The following is an 18,980-nucleotide window of genomic DNA, read 5'->3' on the forward strand; positions in this document are numbered from 1 at the left end:
GAAAAACAATGGGAGCAGCACTAAGAGGATGTGACAGCAGGAGCAGGGCAAGGAGCTGCCAGAGATGGAAGGGAGCACAGGCTGGACTATCAGTTTCCACAGGAATGGCCAGCTTCTAAGTTTGTGGGTCCCCAATCCAGAGTTTACATTATCTCCTCCCTTCCCCCAGCCAGGAAAAGTAAAAAAAAAAAAAAAAGTGTTGCAATGCAATATCCTAAGCTTGATCAGAAAACAAACAAAGAAGGCACTGTTCATAGTGTATATGCAGAGGAATCTACGGTCTTTATTCTCTAGACATTGGCACGGGTACAAAGACTAATAACATAAGAAAGTGACCAAGAGGTTCACATTTTGTGCACCCCTCAGGTCACTTTGTTGCCTCATGGCATCCTCACTCTTCCTCTCCAATCTTCTTGCTGTGAAACTCCCGACTCTTCACTCGGAGCTTGTTGACCTGCGACTCTGCAATGTCAGCCCGCTCCTCGGCTTCCTCCAGCTCGTGCTGGATCTTGCGGAACTTGGAGAGGTTGACATTGGACAGCTCCTCCTGTGAGGGGAGAGGGAGTCGGTGGTGAGGAGCCCAGGGCACGGGTTTCACTTCTCTAGTGCCTTGGCCTTGCAGGGCTCTGGCTGTTCCCCAGGGGGAAGAACAGACCTCTTATCTCCACCATGCAATGATTACCCAGATGCCTCACACAGACCTCTTCATCCTCCCTTGTTAAGAGTATCCTACCCAAACTGTCTGAAATATGTTTTGAATTGTTATCATGGTTCCGCCCTCTGGAATGTACAAAGGGAGATAGACAGCACTCGAGTCTCTGGTTTCAGCTGCTGAGAAAAAGCTGTTTTGGCTGCAATTTGTTATTCTTTACACTCAAATGTTAGGGCTAAGAGAGAGCAGCAGCAGCAAGAGCATGTATACTCGCCAATGGTGAGTTTATATGGTATCATCGGGGAGGAAGTACCTGCCTCCACATGCTACTCCCCGCTAGGTAAGTATAGCTTCCCCTTCTTTCTCAATGTCTGCAGTGACACCACTGTCAGGTAACTGCCCGTCTCCTTCTTCTTCCATAGCCATACAACGCTCCCCACAGTCCAACCTCCTCTTCCAGCCACTATCTGCAGTCATATATCTCATCACTTTGTCTAATGAAACACATTGCTTTGCAGAAGAAATTGAAACTTATTTCCAGTTCAGCAGATGATCTAAGCATCTCTGTCTCATGTTCTGGCTCGGTTTCCTAGGTCTGCACTCTCTGAAATAAGGAGGATAACTTTGAGGAGATGAGTCAGTTAGAACCCATCCATGTCCCTCTCAGAAATCATTCCGTCACCATAGGAGAGCAAATCTTGTCTATTCTAGCCTATGCAGAAAGGAACCTGACTCAAAGATTTATCAGCTGAGAGGCTGTTGTGAGCCATGTCTGCAAGTCTGCCTTCTAATGAAAAAAAGATTGCAGGACATCCCTTAGTTTACCCCTACAGGGCCATGGCCGAAAGAAAGCAATGTCAACCATACTTCCAAGATTATGTTCCTACAGTCGTTAAACTTCTCATAGGTAACCACTACTTACAAGTTTTACAAGGAAGAGTTTGCTTTAGGCACACACTAAACAACTCCCAGATGACTGATCTGTCTTTTCCTACACTTGAAGTCCCTATTGTTCACTGCTTTCTCTGCTTTCCAAAACAAGCATATCCATTGCCCATATGATTAATGTTCTTTCTCAAAAATTGATGTTTACCACTACAAGCAGTACTTACAGCCTCCTCAGCTTGTCTCTTGTAGGATTTCACCTTCATCTGCAGCTTGTCCACCAGATCCTGCAGCCTCAGAATATTCTTGCGGTCTTCCTCAGACTAAAGCCGTTGGCAAACAGGAAAGAGAGTGAATTTTTGGTTCGCCACCATTTAAGGTCAACAACTCCTCTTGGGGCTGGTGAGTGCAAAATTTGTCTTGCTGTGAGAAAACTGGGTCAGCCCAAGGAGGCCTCCTGCCTTACCTGGTAGGTCAGCTCCTTCACCCTCCTCTCGTACTTGCGCACGCCCTTCACGGCCTCAGCGCTGCGCTTCTGCTCAGCATCAACCTCCCCTTCCAGCTCCCGCACCTGCAATGAGAGGCCCATCTTTGGAGCTTCCCCGCTGGCTGCTCACGTGACAGGCTTGCACGTGCACGAATACCAGCCCTACGCACTCTGGCCTCCAGCTTCTGGATTTGCTTCTTGCCTCCTTTCAGCGCCAACTGCTCAGCTTCATCCAGGCGGTGCTGCAGGTCCTTCACCGTCTGGTCCAGGTTCTTCTTCATCCTCTCCAGGTGGGCGCTGGTGTCCTGCTCCTTCTTCAGCTCTTCGGCCATCATGGCTGCCTGAGGAGAGCAAAGGGTCAAAGCCATTTTGGGGCTGGAGACGGTTTGGGGGAGAATACATCCACCACCAGCGATGAAAGGAGCCCCCAACTCACATCTGTGATGGCCTTCTTGGCCTTCTCTTCAGCATTGCGGGCTTCCTGGATCGTATCCTCCATTTCACCCTGAATTTGGGCAATGTCTGTTTCCAGCTTCTTCTTGGTGTTGATCAAGCTGGTGTTCTGCGCAAAGAGAGATTGCAAGACTTGTATTCTGAGGGCTGCAATACCAAACCTACAGCCTCAGCCAAGTCTTTACTCTTCAAGCTGGTAATTCAAAATCTAAATTTCTTTTTAAAAAGGTTGTTCACAAAATGTGAGTGGTGGGCTCAGCTGATGGGCTCCGAGCTCGCCTTCCCTTGTGGATAGCAGTAGAGAAGCCACCCTAGACCACTGTCCTGCCATATCCTCTGCTAGATAGCAGCCCTCCGTGTTTGTTATGTGTCAACCGAACTACGTTTTGGCTCCACACCCTTACCTGGGTATGGAGGAGCTGCACACGTTCAGTGGCATCCAGGAGCTCCTGCTCAGCCACTTTCCTTGACCGCTCCGTCTGCTCCAGGGCTGCCCGTAGCTCCTCTACTTCAGCCTGCAACAGGTTTGCCCTGCGCTCCACCATGGCCACCTGCTCCTTCAGGTCCTCCTGAGTCCGGAGAGCATCATCCAAGTGTATCTGGGTATCCTGTAAAAGAGACAAGAGAAAGTGCAAGGCAAAAGCGTGAGCTTGGCTGCCAAACATGTCAGGGATGTCCTTTGCCTGCCTGTAGCTTTGCTGAACGGACCTTGAGCACCGCCTGTGTGTTTCTCAGGTTCTTTTGTGCCTCTGCAGCCACGCGGTTGGCATGGCTCAGCTGGATCTCCATTTCATTCAGGTCTCCCTCCATCTTCTTCTTCAGCCGCAAGGCCTCATTCCTGCTCCTGATCTCAGCATCCAGGCTGCTCTGCATCGTCTCCACAATTCTGAGGTGGTTTCTTTTCATCTGGTCGATCTCCTCATCTTTCTCTGCTATCTTCCTGTCAATCTCAGACTTCACCTGGTTGAGCTCAAGCTGGAGGCGCAGGATCTTCCCCTCTTCGTGTTCTAGGGAGGCCTGCGCAAGTGGACACAAACACTTGTAACATCGATACAGCTACTGCTTGTTTTCTAGGTAATTACAAAATATTTCAGGAAACCTGAGGAAATCCCCAGCCAGAACAGAGGGTGACCAGGTGGCTTCTAGCTATATTTCCACATTGCTCATATTTTTAGCGCAGACACCAGTGATTACGGGCATGTACCTCAGCTTCCTCCAAGGCAGCCTGAATTTCAGACTTCTCCTGCTCAATCTGCTTCTTGATTTTCTCCAGCTCATGAATCGCTTTTCCTCCCTCCGCAATCTGCTCCGTGAGGTCGGAAATCTCCTCTGTGCAAACAAAGACCCACGGCACGGTCAGGCCCCGAGCAGAATGGGAAGGGTCCTGCCACACCACAGTGACAGGCATCTGTGCAGAGCTGGAGGCACAGGCCCCTGTGGAGCGGTGGGTAGTGGTGGATCGTGGGAAAGCCCTGCCAGCAGCAGAGGGCCAGGGACTTACGCTGCAAGTTCTTGTTCTCACGCTTCAGCGTTTCCAGGTGGTCCAAGGACTCCTCATAGGCATTCTTCATCTTAAAGAGCTCCGTGCTGAGAGAGCGAGACTCCTTCTGGGAGGCTTCCAGCTCAGCCTGCATTTCCTCATACTTCTGCTTCCATTCTGCCAGGATCTGAAGAGAAAGAGGACCTCGGTATGGATGTGGCAATCAGGAGGGGATGCTCTGCCCAGGAACCCCACATCTGGAGCCCAACAGACCTTGTCAAAGTTCTTCTGCTTCTTATCCAGAGCTGCGCAGGCAGCGTTCGATCGCTCCACATCAATCATCAAGTCCTCCACTTCATTCTGCAGCCTCTGCTTTGTCTTTTCCAGGGAGGCACATTTGGCATTCACAGCTTCAACGTGTTCCTCTGCATCCTGCAGGCGCTGTGCCAGCTTCTTCCTGGGAGGTGGTTAGCACAGCTTACAGCTAGCACAGATGAACCAGTGTGCTTTTCTAGAATAGCATGCTTAATCATTTTGCAGTCTACAGTCACACAGAATGGAGGGTTTAATTTATGCTGTTATTAGCCTTTTCCCTTACTAGGCCACTAAATCTTTTACAGGATAAGGATTCCCTGTTTCTGTTACTCTTCCTAAAACCAAATCCATGACTTATTCCTCATAATATCTTGGTGTGTCTCTTCCAATGATGCCTTTGAATTTTCAGTCCCCCCATGTTGTTCACAACCTATCACCACATACTTGGCCTCCTCCAGCTCCTCCGTGCGCTGAATAGCGTCTGTCTCGTATTTGGTTCTCCACTGGGCCACTTCGCTGTTGGCCTTGGACAGGGCGCGCTGCAGCTCCCCCTTGGCTTCCTGCTCCTCCTCATACTGTTCCCGGAGCAAGTCACAGTCGTGGCGAGCAGACTGCAAGGCGTGGGCCAGGGCATTCTTGGCCTGAGGAAGCAATGGGATTGGGACAATGAATTGCCTGTAAAACAAGATAATGTTAACTTCGGGGAAGTTATTGAGAACTCTTTGAATTTGACATGTAATGTCAGCCCAAAGTAAAAAGGTACATTGATTTCTCATTCTGCATACCTTATCACTTCATTTATCAGAATCTAGAGTGTTACCTCAGGAGCGGTGATGGGTAAACTGTAAATGAGAACTATAAAGCTGGAAATTGTTGAATCCTTTAGAATATGTTCTAAAGTTTCAGCTTCCATTATGGAAAAGTAGAATAAGAAATGCAGGTTTTTAGATATATCTCAATCTTTTTTTATATGACATCATTAATCATAATTAAGACATAAAGTTGTCCTTCTCTGTCTCAGTATCCAGGTTGGAGGCAATGCCCTCCTCAACTTTTCTTCCCACACTAGAGAGGGAGGTGGTAAAATTGTCCATGTAGTTTGAAAGCTCCCAAATTAAAATGACATAGCTAATATATTCTGATTTTATGTGAGGGAAGGAAATATCCTGAAAGAAAATGGAATCTGAATCCAAAGTCAGACCCCCTACACGAAGTGCCTTTACCTTTATTTCTTCCTCTAAATGTCTCTTTAGTTCCTCAATCTGTTGAGTAAATGCCTGTTTGCCTCTAGATAGCTGAGATATCAAAGCATCCTTTTCTTCCACCTGGCGTGAATATTCACCTGAGAAATATTACAGATAGACAGGTATTTAAAAAGGAATACTAAACCAATGTGCCTTTAAAGCACTGTATACCACCTTACAGAGTACAGACCAATTTGAGTAAAACATTATTTTTCTTGTCATCATTGCTTATACGTTCTCCCATTCCAGAGGTTGTGGGGTGCTGTTACCTGCTTCTGTCTGCAGACGAGCTCTTTGAGCATTGAGATCATTGATTATGCGCTGATGTTCCTCTTCTTTTGTCTTTATTTCACTTAGCTGATCTTCCAGAGCCCGACACATTTTCTCCAGGTTTGCCTATATGTAAAAAACATGTAAGGAAAGAGGACTATCGCTAAATTCTAGCATGTTGTTCTCATGATGAAAAACAATGCAACTGTGTGTGACAGCAAAATGTAATCAGAAGGTTCAAAATAATGTATCAGATCATGTATCATAGGGCAGTAACCTGAGACAAATTCTGTACCTTGGCTTTGGAGACGGACTCCATGTTGCTGGCCAAGTCATCAATCTCCATCTTCAGCTCACTCTTCTCCTTCTCCAGCTTCTGCTTCACCCGTTGCAGGTTGTCGATCTGCTCCCCAAGCTCAGCGGTGCTGTCCGCATGCTTCTTCCGCAGAGTGGCAGCCGTCGCTTCATGCTGCAGCGTGGCCTCTTCGAGGTCGCGGCGCATCTTCTGAAATTCTGCCTCACGCTTCTTGTTCATCTCAATCTGAGCTGCCGTAGCCCCTCCTGCTTCCTCCAAGCGCTCGCTGATCTCCTCTAGCTCCCTCGAGAGGTCAGCCCGATGCTTCTCTGCTTTTGCCCGAGAGGTTCGCTCTGCCTCAATTTCCTCCTCCAGTTCCTCAATACGAGCCTGGGGAATATTAGGGACCCTTTGCACCCAGGCCCTCCTCCTACCTGAGCTGAGACTGGGTGAGAGAGGGGAAGGGACACAGACTTACCTGCAGCTCCTTGATCTTCTTCTGTAACTGGATCCCCAGAAGTTGCTCATCCTCAATTTTGCTCTGGATCTGGCTGATTTCAAAGTCTTTCCTTTGGGCAAAGCAAACCGTCTTAGAGCTCAAAGGACAAAGACAAGCGCCCCAGCCCAGCACTGAGGTGCCCCACAGACACACTCACTTCTTCAGTTTCTCGTCCAGCTGCTGCTTATCATTTTCCAAGTCCATTATGCTGTCATGGGCCAGCTTCAGGTCTCCTTCGAGTTTCCTCTTGGCTCTCTCAAGGTCCATGCGCAGTTTCTTCTCTTGCTCCAGGGACCCCTCCAGCTAAACAGAACAAGACCATCGGTGCTCTGCCAGCCACGTCTCACTCCATACCTGTCCTGTCCTTGCTCTATGCCTGCGTGCTTACATCGTCCACTTGCTGCTCCAGCTTCGTCTTAGCTTTGGTCAGCGTATTGACTTTGTCCTCTTCTGCCTGCAGGTCATCCAGTGTCTGCTGATGGGCCTCTTGGAGGGCTTTCTTCTCTTTTGTCAGCTTGGCAATGGTCTCGTCCAGGGCTGCCATCTCCTCTGTCAGGTTTTTCACCTTTGAGAAGAAGGGAGCAAGTGAAGACAAAAAATGTTTTTTAAAACTTTATACTGTATGACAAAACAGAGGTTTCTTCTGGAGTGAGAGGGACAGGTTGTGCGTTATACCTTGTTTTCGGTGGCATGTTTTTCCTTCTCAACCTTGGCCAGCGTTAACTCAAGGTCATCAATATCTTTCTTCAGCTCTGAACATTCATCCTCCAGTTTCCTCTTCTTGGCTGTCAGCTCAGCATTAATTTCCTCCTCATCCTCAGCTCTTTCAGTCACTTCTTTAACTTTAGCTTCCAGCTGGATTTTGGTTTTGATGAGCTGGTCACATCTTTCCTCAGCATCAGCCAGGCTATCTGCTTCCTGGTGGGGAGACACAGAATTTTCTTGGTTTGTTTTCTAACTTTTCCTTGTAATCTTGTGTTAAATTGTGGCCTATAAGTGGCCTCTCCTCAAGCAACTTTAATCTTTAAATTTTGGGGGGGATGCATTATAGAGTTTCTCAGTTGGAAACAATATTGATTCCTATACTTTTTTTCTGTCTACTAAATATGTCTCACAGATGTGGTAGGCAACCGAATTTCTCATTTACCTTGAGGAGAAAGGGCTTTTTTCTTCACAAACACACTATTCAGTATCTTTCATTTTGTAACTGAATCCTTCTGAACCCATTATTATTTTGGGAGTAAAGATTTTGGTATTCTCCACTATAATTTGATAGAAAAAAGATACGCGAAATGTATTTAAAATGCTGCTTGTGCAAGTGGGGTCTTACCCTTATAAATCAACTACCTATGTGCTGCCTTCAATACCGTATCTGGAGTGGCATATGCTGGTTTCAGCTGATCATCATATTACTCTTTGGTAGGCTTTTGGTATAATGATTTTTTTTTGTCTTAAATGAATTTGAAAGGCAAATATAAGAAAGTCCAACAAGATATTTTCTCCGTATACTAGAGGAAACAGGCAACATGGGTTTCCCATTTTCTATGGGCATGTTCAAATAACCGGGTAATTAAGTACAATGTTCCACTTTTAGTTGTTATTTTAAGTAATTAATGCTGACTTTGTAAGGTGGCATTTGAATATCAAATACATCTGGGAAAATTTTTAAGCATTTTTTTTTGTGAAGTGTTATGTGTCTACAAGGTTCATAGGATTGTGGTGGTAAAATTATTATTACTTAAGGTTGATTGAGAGGCTATGAAATTATCTTTACTAAAAGAATATTCATTTAAACTAAAAGCTAAGTGTCAGTGATTTTTTCCAACTCACCACTTCTGAGCTAATACCAGGTGTGCCACTCTGTAAGCTCCACCAAGAGCCAGTCTCTCCATATTGTCATGTTATTCACTCTTTGATTCCTTAGAATTATTGCAATTAGCAAGCTACCTAAGTAGAACATCTCTCCCAAGGATGGATACCTGGCTCTGTTAACACTGAAATGATTGGTTTTCCTTACTGCTTTCTTTTTTTTCTGAATCAGTGTATAGGTTGGGTCTCTGCAATCAATTGGCAGAGAACAGAGGAGCAGCAGGGGGATGATGTCTGAATGTTCTCTCACTGTGTTTATAGTTAATAAAGCTTCTGTCTGATATGTTATAAATTGTGCCCCACAGACTGACGCGTTCTGAATTGTGCCCCCAACACAAGTGCATTATGGAAAGATGGCTTTTAGTCAAAAAGAATCATCTTTAATAAAGATAACTTCTTAGCCAGATCTCTCAATCTTAAATATTAATGATTTTAATGTTGTTTGTAGTGGAACTACCATAGAAAATCCAGATTAGAGATTAGAAAAAAAACCCGCAACCTACAATGTTAAAAAAAAATGAAAACATTTGCTTTGTTATAAATTTTGTTTATGACCTTGATTCATACAGTCTAAAGCATACAGAGTTCTTTTGTGCAATTAACAAACAAGGGAAGAAGAACCCACCCCAGATGGTGTGACTTTTCCTCAGAAACAGGAACTCTGTCTGTATATTCTTAGACTAGGGAGATATTTGAAGCTGTATTTCCCAAATACTGAGTGAATGATTCACCACTACTTATTAAGCAAAGGGTGGATGGTTTTTCCTACACCTGAATACACCAGTATCAGTTTCAGCTCTGGGTTGGATTTATGCTCCAAAATTAATTCATTCTTCTACGTCCTGGTGAGATGGAGATACACCCTGCAGGACTCACCTGCTCAGAGAGAGCTGGGGGTTCAGGCAAAACTCTGTTCTGCATATTTCATCCTTGCTAGCTATATCTGCCTTCTTCCTCTGAAGGCAAGAGCATTGACTCACACTTGGAGCTCTCTGCTTCTTTGCACTGATTGTCAAAGTGCTCACCATTCCACTGCCAGACACTGGTTTCCTCAACTTCACATATATATGATGGATAATATACCAAATATCTGACTATTGGTCATGTATAGTCTGACCTTCTGCTTCATAAAGAACAGTCTGAATATATAGGCTCCTTTTCTGAGTGATAAATTAACGGTAATAAACTCACCGCCTGTACTTGGAGCTGCAGGTCATTTTTCTCCTGCAGCAGGGCCACCATTTTCTCTTCCAGCTCCTTCCTCTTTGCCTCAGACTTTGCAAGCTCTTCCTTGGTTTTCTCAAACTCTTGTTTCATGTTGGCCATCTCCTTCTCAGATTCTGCACTCTTCAGCAAGGGCTTGATCTTGAAGAACAGCTTCATCCAGGGCCAGTGCTTCACATTCATGAATGCACGAACATTGTACTGAATGCAGAAAATGGACTCCCTGAAGCATAGTTAAAATGTACGTTGAAAATTTTCAGTATGATAAGTGCCAACACTTTCCCCCAAGTACAGTGACTTTAACTGAAGATGAGGAATGTCTACCTCCTCTCCACCATTCTCTGGTACTCCACTCTCATCAGGAAGCCCCTGCACCTGGCCTGTGTGCGGGTGATGAGCTGTGCCAGCTTCTCATCCCTCATCTCCTCCAGGAGTCCCAGCAGCCCAGCTTTGAAGAACACCTTGAGAAAGGAATGTTGTAGCAGGTCACAGTCAGGTAGAGCAAAGCACAGGCACACAGTAAGAGAGTCAGGGAGGGTTTGTACCTTGGTGTGGCCAAATTTGTACTGGGTGTGGTCCACATCGATTGACCCAAGGAGCTTCTCAGAAGCCTTCTTGCTATCAATGAACTGTCCCTCTGGGATCGCACTGGCGTTAAGCACCTTATATCTGTGAGGAGAGAAAGAGGAAGAGAAGGCTGGTTTTTCCCAACCAACACACACGAGCTACTGAAACCCACCAGCTCATTTATAGCTATTTTTGACAACAGAGTCCAGCACGTATGGGTCTGTATGAATGAACCAACATTGTTTTCAGTGATGCCGAGAAGCGCAGTGCTCTTACCTCTGTTTGAAGTCAGCATAGAGAACTCTGCTGGGGAAACCTTTCCTGCAAATTCTGATGCCTTCCAGCACGCCGTTACACCGCAGCTGGTGAAGAACCAGTTCATGCTCCATGGCACCTAGCAATTCAGAGCATAATCAAATACCAGTTTCCAATGCAGAGAGGAATGGCTGTATCAGAGGAAGTTTTCTTTCTTTTCTGCTTGAGCATCTTACCAGGTGTTTTTGTTTCATTTGGGATGATGCAACGGACAAAATGGGGGTGAGTGCTGCGTAGATTGGTCATCAGCTTGTTTAAGTTCTCCTAGAGGGACCAGTTAGGAATGTGACTTTCCTATGTCCAGTGTTTGATACATCAAGCCCATGCAAGTGACTTTATGTCTTCTTAAAGTTAGCTGGGTTTCAGAAAACTTAGGTAAAACCACAGAAACCAAATATTTTTTCTATTTGAAGATATTGAACCACATTTCTAAAGACTGAAATACTACTATGTTGTTATTAATCCAGTGGAAACTAATATACAATTTCACACTTTCAAACAAAGTAAGTAACTTTTTCGTTTTTTTTTTAAATGTGCTGCCTTCTAAAAAAATCTACTTAAGTTTTAAAAAGTGGGATTTATTCAAATAAGAGAAATAATTCATTGGAGAATGTTTATAAGGGGAGTCTCAATCCCCAACATATCAACCTCACAGAATTGCAGGAATACCAAAATTGTAGTTCTAGTCTGACCCAAAGACGTAAAAATATAAAGATCTGAATAATATCCTCTCCAAACCAAAAACAAAAAAAGACATAAAAGAAAAGAGGATAAGATTTTCATGATCTTTGAAGACTCAATGCTTATTTTTGAACGTGACGTATTAGCAATATTGAAATTGACCTGGGAAAACATGATGTGGAATTTCCAAATAATTTTACCATCATTACAGCAATGCAAAATAGCCCTTTCAAATTTATTATTAGCTTGCCCCCTTTCTTTATATTACAAAGAGGTAACAAATGCAGTACTATACCCGGAAAAGAGCTGAGACTGTCTGAAAAGAAGAACCCTTCTTCTTACCACCCTTCTTGCCACCACCACCAGCCTCTGCAAATGGAAGAAAAGAAAAAAAGGATTAAAATATGGATGTTGCATATTGGACACTACAGAACACAAAACAACTTTTAATGTTTAGTGTTTACTGCTTTAATTCTGTATCAACATTGTCCCACACTGAAAATACAATTTTGACAGAGCTGACCTGCATCTGCTCCACCGTAGTTGGCAAAGAGTAGAGCCAGTGTCTTCACAGAGGATTTCTGATAGAGTCCAATGACAGTTTCATTCAAGGGATCCTTGTTCTTCTCAAGCCAGCCAGAGATGTTGTAGTCCACTGTGCCAGCATAGTGCACCAGGGAGAAGTGGGCCTCAGCCTTGCCTTTGGCAGGCTTGGGCTTCTGGAAGTTGCTGGACTTGCCCAGATGTTGGTCGTAGAGCTTGTTCTTGAAAGAGGTGTCAGTTGCCTTGGGGAACATGCACTCCTCTTCTAGGATGGAAAAGATGCCCATGGGCTGGAAGACATTTCAACAGACAAGAAGGAGAAACAGATTAGAAAGGACACATCCCTTGGTTGGAAAGTTGCTGGAGCCAGAAAAGAAAGCTGTTCCCATTACTTCATGACAATAAGTCAGAGAAAATTAACGCAGACTCAACTTTTCCAGTGTTGCTGGTTTATTTTAACTTATGTAAATGCCTTTGCTGATGAAAAAACTACAAATAGAACATTGCAAAATACAATCCTCTCCATAAAACTTCTTTACTGATAGGTACTTATGGAACATGACAGTCTTTTGTATAATTTCATTTTGTAATCTGGAAATGAATACTCTCACCAAAAGTCCTGGTATCAGAGTATGATCTCCAAAATATCATCCATCCTTTTGCCAATTTCACAGGGTATATATTTGAAAAAGCTGGAATATACTCACATGCTTCTTAAGTATGTCTTTGGTAAGTAAGGAAGATCCAACATATAATACACTTGAACAGAAAGGATACCTTCTCAATGAGCTCAATGCAGGCAGCCAGGTCCATCCCAAAGTCAATGAATGTCCACTCAATTCCTTCCTTCTTGTACTCCTCCTGCTCCAGCACGAACATGTGGTGGTTGAAGAACTGTTGCAGTTTCTCATTGGTGAAGTTGATGCACAGCTGCTCAAAGCTATTGAACTGCCAGACATAAAAAGACATGCAACATTTTCAATATTCAGCAGTAATATCGAAGTGTTTTCTTGTGCAAACCTAATTCATTCTGGGTGATACTTTAAATACTAGGCTTCTTCCTGTGTAGTTTTCCTATGCTATTACTCTAGGATAGGCCTTATATTTAGAAAAGAGAGGTTTCAAATTCAGTGTAATTTGGAGATTAGTTTTCTATTACTATTATTGTTATTATTCAGGTTTAAAAAAGGTGATCCCAAAAGCCCAGCAAATAAGTGTAGGAAGATAATAACTTCTATCAAAAATGTCTCAAAATTCCCTTTACTCTCAATTGTCCTTCTATGAAAAGACTAGGAAAACTGTGTTCCTTACATCAAAGATCTCAAAGCCAGCAATGTCCAGGACACCAATGAAGTACTGTCTGGGCTGCTTCGTATCCAGCTGCTGGTTGATACGAACAACCATCCACAGGAACATCTTCTCATAGACAGCCTTTGCCAGAGCACCCACTGAATTGTTCACCTAGGGCAAGGAGAAAGGTTTGGAGGTTACTATGCACAGAAGAGGAGAATCAATTGGAACCATCAAAACATGTCCCAGGTTACCACATTTTTCCTACCTGCTGCACAGTTTGACCTTTGGTCACATATTCATTCCCAACCTTGACTCGGGGGTAGCACAAGGCCTTGAGCAGGTCTGCTGAGTTCAGACCCATCAGGTAGGCAGCCTTGTCAGCAACTAAACACCAGAGAAGAATGAAAGAGAAATAAATACTGGACAATTCCTAAAATCTGGTCCTTGAGGGACTGTGTCAACAGTAACAGCAGTGTTCACTGTTTCAGAGGTGCACGAAAATATCTGAGTCCAAGCTACAGAGCTAATTTCTCTGTTGTCTTCAGGATTCAGTGTCTATAACACTTTCTGACCTTTGGTGTCTACAAATGTTCTTCAAGAGAACTCACTGCTTTAATCCTTTTTCAGGCATGACTGTGGGACTTCACACTTTCTTTCTAGTCATATAGCAAGAGGATTCGTCATCAGAGACCTGCAGGCATGGATTGTACTCCTGCTGTGACAGAGATTAATCAAATACACATCTTGCATCAGTTCCCACCAATACATGAGGGTGAATAGGAGCACAGTCTCCCATCCTGTTAGGGCTGAACCACTTCTCTACTCCACAATACAGCAGAGATTGCAAGGCGTATTCCAACAAAAGTATGACTAATAATATTACAGGAATTGACATCCTGGCTTCTTGGCAGTGTACACCAAATCTATTATTTATTAAGTAGTCACAAAATAGAATTACAGGTATCATTAGGTGAGATACATGTCTCAACTGTCATCTAGCCATTGAACAAATATTTTTTTTAGTATACGCTTTTGCATATATAAGCCTGAAATCTGCCTAAAGTTCTTTTTGCGACAAGGATAACCTCTTTCAGAAAGTTTGCTGAATCTGCTGTTACCTTCAGTGCCATCAGGCTCTGCCTGCTCCTCTCTTTGTTTCTGCTTGAACTTCATGTTCCCGTAGTGCATGACAGCCCCTGTCAGCTTGTAGATGGCAGTTTTTTCGTCAGCCGTGAAGCCCAGGATGTCAATGGCACTCTGGCAACAGAAATAGTAAAGTAAATGTATATATACCAGGGCTCCTATACACCAGATGACCAGTTTGGTAAGGCACTTACATCTGTAGCCATCAGCTCCTCCTGGTCATCAATGCTGGGAACAGTGATTTCACCTTGACTCACAAAGTGGAAATCATAAGGGTTGGTGGTAATGAGGAGCATGTCTGAAAGCAATAAAAGGGAAAAAATAAGATAACTTTTGCTTTCCAGACAGCACAATGAGCTATCGCTCAGTGATCTTCCTTCAACAGAGTCAATGATCTTCCTACCAATTAACTCTGGCTTCTTGTTGGACGTGATCTGATAAAATATGTGGTAGCTCCTTTCTGCCTTGAGCTGGAAAGTGACTCTGGACTTCTCCAGCAGATCTGGCAAGAAAGGTAGGACTGAGTTAGCACAAGAGCTGGGGCAGGTTAGAAGGAATGTGATCAGGCCAGGGGAGCCTCTTACAAGTTTCAATGTCAGCAGAAGCCAGTTTGCCTGTGGCTCCAAAGTGGATTCTGATGAATTTGCCCTGTTAAGTGTAAGAAGCAGCATTTCAACCTAGATGCATTTCATTGCCATCTCCTTATGTGAGAATATCACTAGCCCACCACTGCCGTTATGAGGAGGGATTTTGTCCAAAGCAACAACTTACAAAGCGTGAGGAGTTGTCGTTCCTCACGGTCTTGGCATTTCCAAAGGCCTCCAGCAGTGGGTTGGCGCTGATGATTTGATCCTCAAGCGTTCCCTGTGGGATGACAATTATTCAGTTACAGCATTTAGCTGACATGGCAATTACATCGCAAGTGGTCAGTCTGTTCTTCCTGACTCACCTGCATTTTCCCTGACTGCTGCTCCTCCTTCTTCTTGTCCCCACTCGCTGCAATTGTTGCAAAGTACTGGATGACACGCTTTGTGTTCACAGTCTTCCCTGCACCGGATTCTCCGCTGCCAAACAAAGAGAGAAGCAGAGAGTATGTGGTCAGGCAGGAGGTCCCCTGGCACCCGGCAGCCCCTCAGGGACCCGAGCAGGGAGTGTACGTACGTGATCAGGATCGACTGGTTCTCGCGATCTGTGAAAAGACAGAGTTAAGAAAAGTTTTCCTAGTGCTCAGGAACTGAAGCTTCCAGAGGATGCAGGGACAGGAGACGATTAAAAGCCCTGGGAATTCCTGTGGGTACTTTTGATGCATTACCTCAGATATTATCAACTGGATCAGTAAAGACATCAGTTCAGAGTAGCTTTTGTAGTCTTATGTCTTTCAAGACACTGTCTTCTCATCAGGCTACTTATTTCTGTCTTATTAGGTAAGTACATGCAATGAAAATATTGAGGTTGGGATTTGAAAGCATGAAGCTAAAATTTTCCTGAGTAATCTTATGGCAATTTGGAGGTGTCATGAACAACAGAAACATCTGACCATCCTCTTTCTCTACTTTTCATCTCTTTCTTTTCTGAACCCCTATATATGTAGAAACTATGTATTCATGAGATCATACACAGAAAAGGTAAATTTTTCTTCTTTCTACTCTGGATCTATTTCCCAGTTTGTAACAAAAGAACAGGAAAAGATGATCTAAAATCCTGCACATCTTTGATTTCAATGCACACATAGAGAAGAGAAAATAAGAGGTGGAAGGAAGAGGAGAAATCAGACAGAACAATTTAAAGCCATTCAATTTAAATGGTAAAAGCTTTATTTTTCCCTTGACATTGTTTTCTGAGGTTTACTTTTCATTGTAAGGTGCAGTTAATTTACAGTTGCTTAGGTCCGTGTAGGGTTACATAGATCATTAAAGGCTGTATGTACTTTAGACCACCTGGTCATCTTTTCCATCATGAATACCATTTGCATAATAATCAAGTGAAGCTTATGCAACTGTTCAATGCAGAGATACTCTGTTTTACTCGGTAGCACTGATGCTGGCAAATTCGAATTCAGTGATTATGTACTGTTTATAAGGTATGTGTGATATTATTGTACTCTGTACTCTCCAGCTGAGACTAGCTTAGTGATTAAGGTACACAAATCTATGTAAGATCCCATTACAGTCAGTAAAGTCTACACCAGAAAATAGGTATTTTCTTTCCAATGAATTTACTCTTTATAGATTATTTTCATTAGGTCTAGGTCTTATTGATTCTACTGGGAACATAGACACTCAGCTCACACATACCATTACTGTTAATTTCATTAATTTCACACACACAATATTTAAAGCATTGCACCATATTTCCAGAGAACACCCTACATTTCCCCCTACAGCTACATTATTGCAAGAGCAGTTCAAAGGAAAACAAGCACTCACCAGTCAGCATGAACTGGTAGGCGTTGTCAGAGATGGAGAAGATGTGTGGAGGGGCCTCCTGGCGCTTCTTGCCTCGGTAGGCCAACACCACCTCCGGGTTGTACACCGGCAGCCACTTGTAGGGGTTGACAGTGACACAGAAGAGACCCGAGTAGGTCTGCGAGGAAGGGAGACACCACGTTGGCTTCCACGTAGCCTGGCAGAGCAGTTCCTCCCAGCTACAAAGGAAGGCTCCTGCTGCTACTTACGTAGATCATCCAGGCCGCATAACGCTCTTTGAGGTTGTACAGCACAGCAGGTTCATGGAGGTGGGTCATCATGGCCATGTCCTCGATTTTATCATACTTGGGAGGGTTCATGGAAAACACCTGATCATCCTTCACAGTCAGGGTCTGCCAAGGAAATGAAAGATCTATGTATGTCAGCTAAAAGCTCAGAGCGGGCATCAAATGCTGATTTGAAGCTTGAATTTTACTCACCTCTCCACCTTCGGTCTTGACAGTGACCTTCCCTGATTCCCTGCTCTGGATTGTCCCTTTCACAAAGGATTCCTTAGGATGAGCCACAAAGACTGAAGTCTTGGCATCAAAAGGCTTGTTCTGGGCCTCAATTCTCTCCTTTTCTGACTTTCGGAGGTAAGGAGCTGCTGCCCCAAAAACAGCCATCTCAGAGTCTGCAGAGGCCATGGCTGCACTTTATTGAAAGCACGTCAGCAGAGGTGTCTGGTAGGGAAAAGGTGGCTGTGGATCACTGAAAAGAATAATATAATCTATGTCAGTGAGAAAACTCCTTGCTCTTTAGCTAATAAATTGCTAGCTAGACTCCCAGAAAATCTCTTAGAAGCAATCACTGTAATCCACTTTGATTTTAACTTAAAAGTGCCTAAGTCCCAGTCAAGAGTGAGACTTAGCCTTCTCAAAAATACGTAGCTCTTGTAAACAGATATCTTCTGAATATTGACTTCAGTTTGATAACTCACCTCGATTAATTCAGACCAGATTTGAGGTTTTCACATAAAAGAATTTACAGCCAGAGACAATCACTCTGTTCTCGTCCTTAATTATGACCGATAAATCTTCAAGAGAGTACTTTCTTGTTAAAAGCATTACCTTGTGTGCTAAAAATGAAAAATTACTTCACTTTCTAGATCTTCCCTATTTTCAAGTCTAGCCTAAGGAAAAGTTGGTAGAAATATAAGCGGATTTAGAAAGAGAACTCCTGCAGCTATATAAAAACTCTGTCTTAGACTGTAGCCTATGAGTGCATTATTCAGTGTGTTACCTTTGAAGAAATGTTTGTATCCTGGAAACTGGCCAATCCTGTAAAACAGAAATGGCAGTTTTTTCTTATTGCTGCACAGAATTCCAGACACAAATTACAGATTGAAGATACAGACATGCATTGAAATTATATTGAAAACTTTTGTTTACATGGAGACTTCACATGGAAATGGTTGCCAGAGGCAGGAGAAATGTAATAGGATATTGCAAGGACATTGTCCTCTTTCTTCAAGCTCACAAAATGCATGCACTTACCTTGAAGCCTTCTGTGGAGACAGGCCAGACTTGTCCCTGGGAGATTTTATAGTGTCTCATCTGCAGATGCTGCAGATGCTCCCCCTTTCTTCGGTCAGAACATTTCTGGCAAACCTTCTTTGGCAAAGCATTGTCTGGCAAACTGAGGGCATAATTGTCATTTGATTTGAATGATATAATTAGAACATTTTTATATCTTACTGAGTGTGTGAATACATCTATAAATAATTTGTCAAGAGTGTTAAGGAGAGAATCTAGACTACTCAAGGCACTTAAAGAACTTGGATACAGGGACTTATGGTTCCTATTGCTGGCTTTCCCAGTGATTTGCTGTTTGACCCATGGTAGTTCCCTTGGTATGTTTATACAATAACTTTTCAGTCATGCAATGGGGATGATACGGTCTATGATGCTTTAGGAACACATGCATTGAGAGGGACAGGAAAAGTATGTCAAAATACAGCAAATAATTGCTGTTAAGACCCACTTTTCAGTGTTTTTTCTAAAAACCAGGAAGTCAAAATGTATTACAGCTGAGGTTTCTGTATGGGACACTCAATAGCTGAGAGGGTTTGAAATACGGTGAGTTGGAAGCTTGAACCCAGGTAATGGGAGACTACTTAGAAATTGAGCTCTTGAATAGATTCCTGAGCTGACTTTTGAGGTATCAAGTTAAAATATATATTTGTGCATGCATAGTTAATATTTGGTTTTATGCATATTTCATTTAAATAGTGATTACCTGAGAAACTCTGCTTTCTCACTGTTCACTTTCTTATACTTTTTACTTGCATTTGATATATG

The 18,980-nt window shown here is 43.5% G+C and overlaps 1 protein-coding gene and 1 long non-coding RNA gene across 3 annotated transcripts in view; one reads left to right on the forward strand and one right to left on the reverse strand.

The window, feature by feature from the left end:
- The window catches only part of LOC142065118 (uncharacterized), a 37,353-nt gene that overhangs the window by 8,544 nt on the left and 9,829 nt on the right, over positions 1–18,980 (forward strand). The gene's annotated exons all lie outside the window — the stretch shown is intronic.
- Positions 255–18,238, reverse strand: LOC142065111 (myosin heavy chain, skeletal muscle, adult-like). The gene is made up of 40 exons (XM_075110956.1): positions 18,177–18,238; positions 17,923–17,960; positions 17,121–17,391; positions 16,890–17,033; positions 16,642–16,798; positions 15,377–15,404; positions 15,165–15,279; positions 14,987–15,079; positions 14,800–14,863; positions 14,619–14,717; positions 14,410–14,513; positions 14,191–14,329; positions 13,338–13,456; positions 13,091–13,240; positions 12,557–12,727; positions 11,760–12,069; positions 11,532–11,605; positions 10,732–10,819; positions 10,517–10,634; positions 10,219–10,342; positions 9,998–10,134; positions 9,641–9,896; positions 7,256–7,498; positions 6,969–7,145; positions 6,738–6,883; positions 6,560–6,650; positions 6,082–6,471; positions 5,786–5,912; positions 5,496–5,614; positions 4,717–4,913; positions 4,231–4,414; positions 3,979–4,144; positions 3,682–3,806; positions 3,186–3,494; positions 2,882–3,085; positions 2,461–2,586; positions 2,195–2,365; positions 2,004–2,108; positions 1,765–1,860; positions 255–547 (listed from the first exon to the last, which is right to left on the reverse strand). The coding sequence occupies exons 3-40, from the start codon at positions 17,325–17,327 to the stop codon at positions 392–394; spliced, it is 5,829 nt and encodes a 1,942-aa protein (XP_074967057.1). The 5' UTR covers positions 17,328–17,391; positions 17,923–17,960; positions 18,177–18,238; the 3' UTR covers positions 255–391.

The sequence above is a fragment of the Phalacrocorax aristotelis genome, chromosome 16 (genome assembly GCF_949628215.1).
Source record: "Phalacrocorax aristotelis chromosome 16, bGulAri2.1, whole genome shotgun sequence".
Taxonomy (NCBI): domain Eukaryota; kingdom Metazoa; phylum Chordata; class Aves; order Suliformes; family Phalacrocoracidae; genus Phalacrocorax; species Phalacrocorax aristotelis.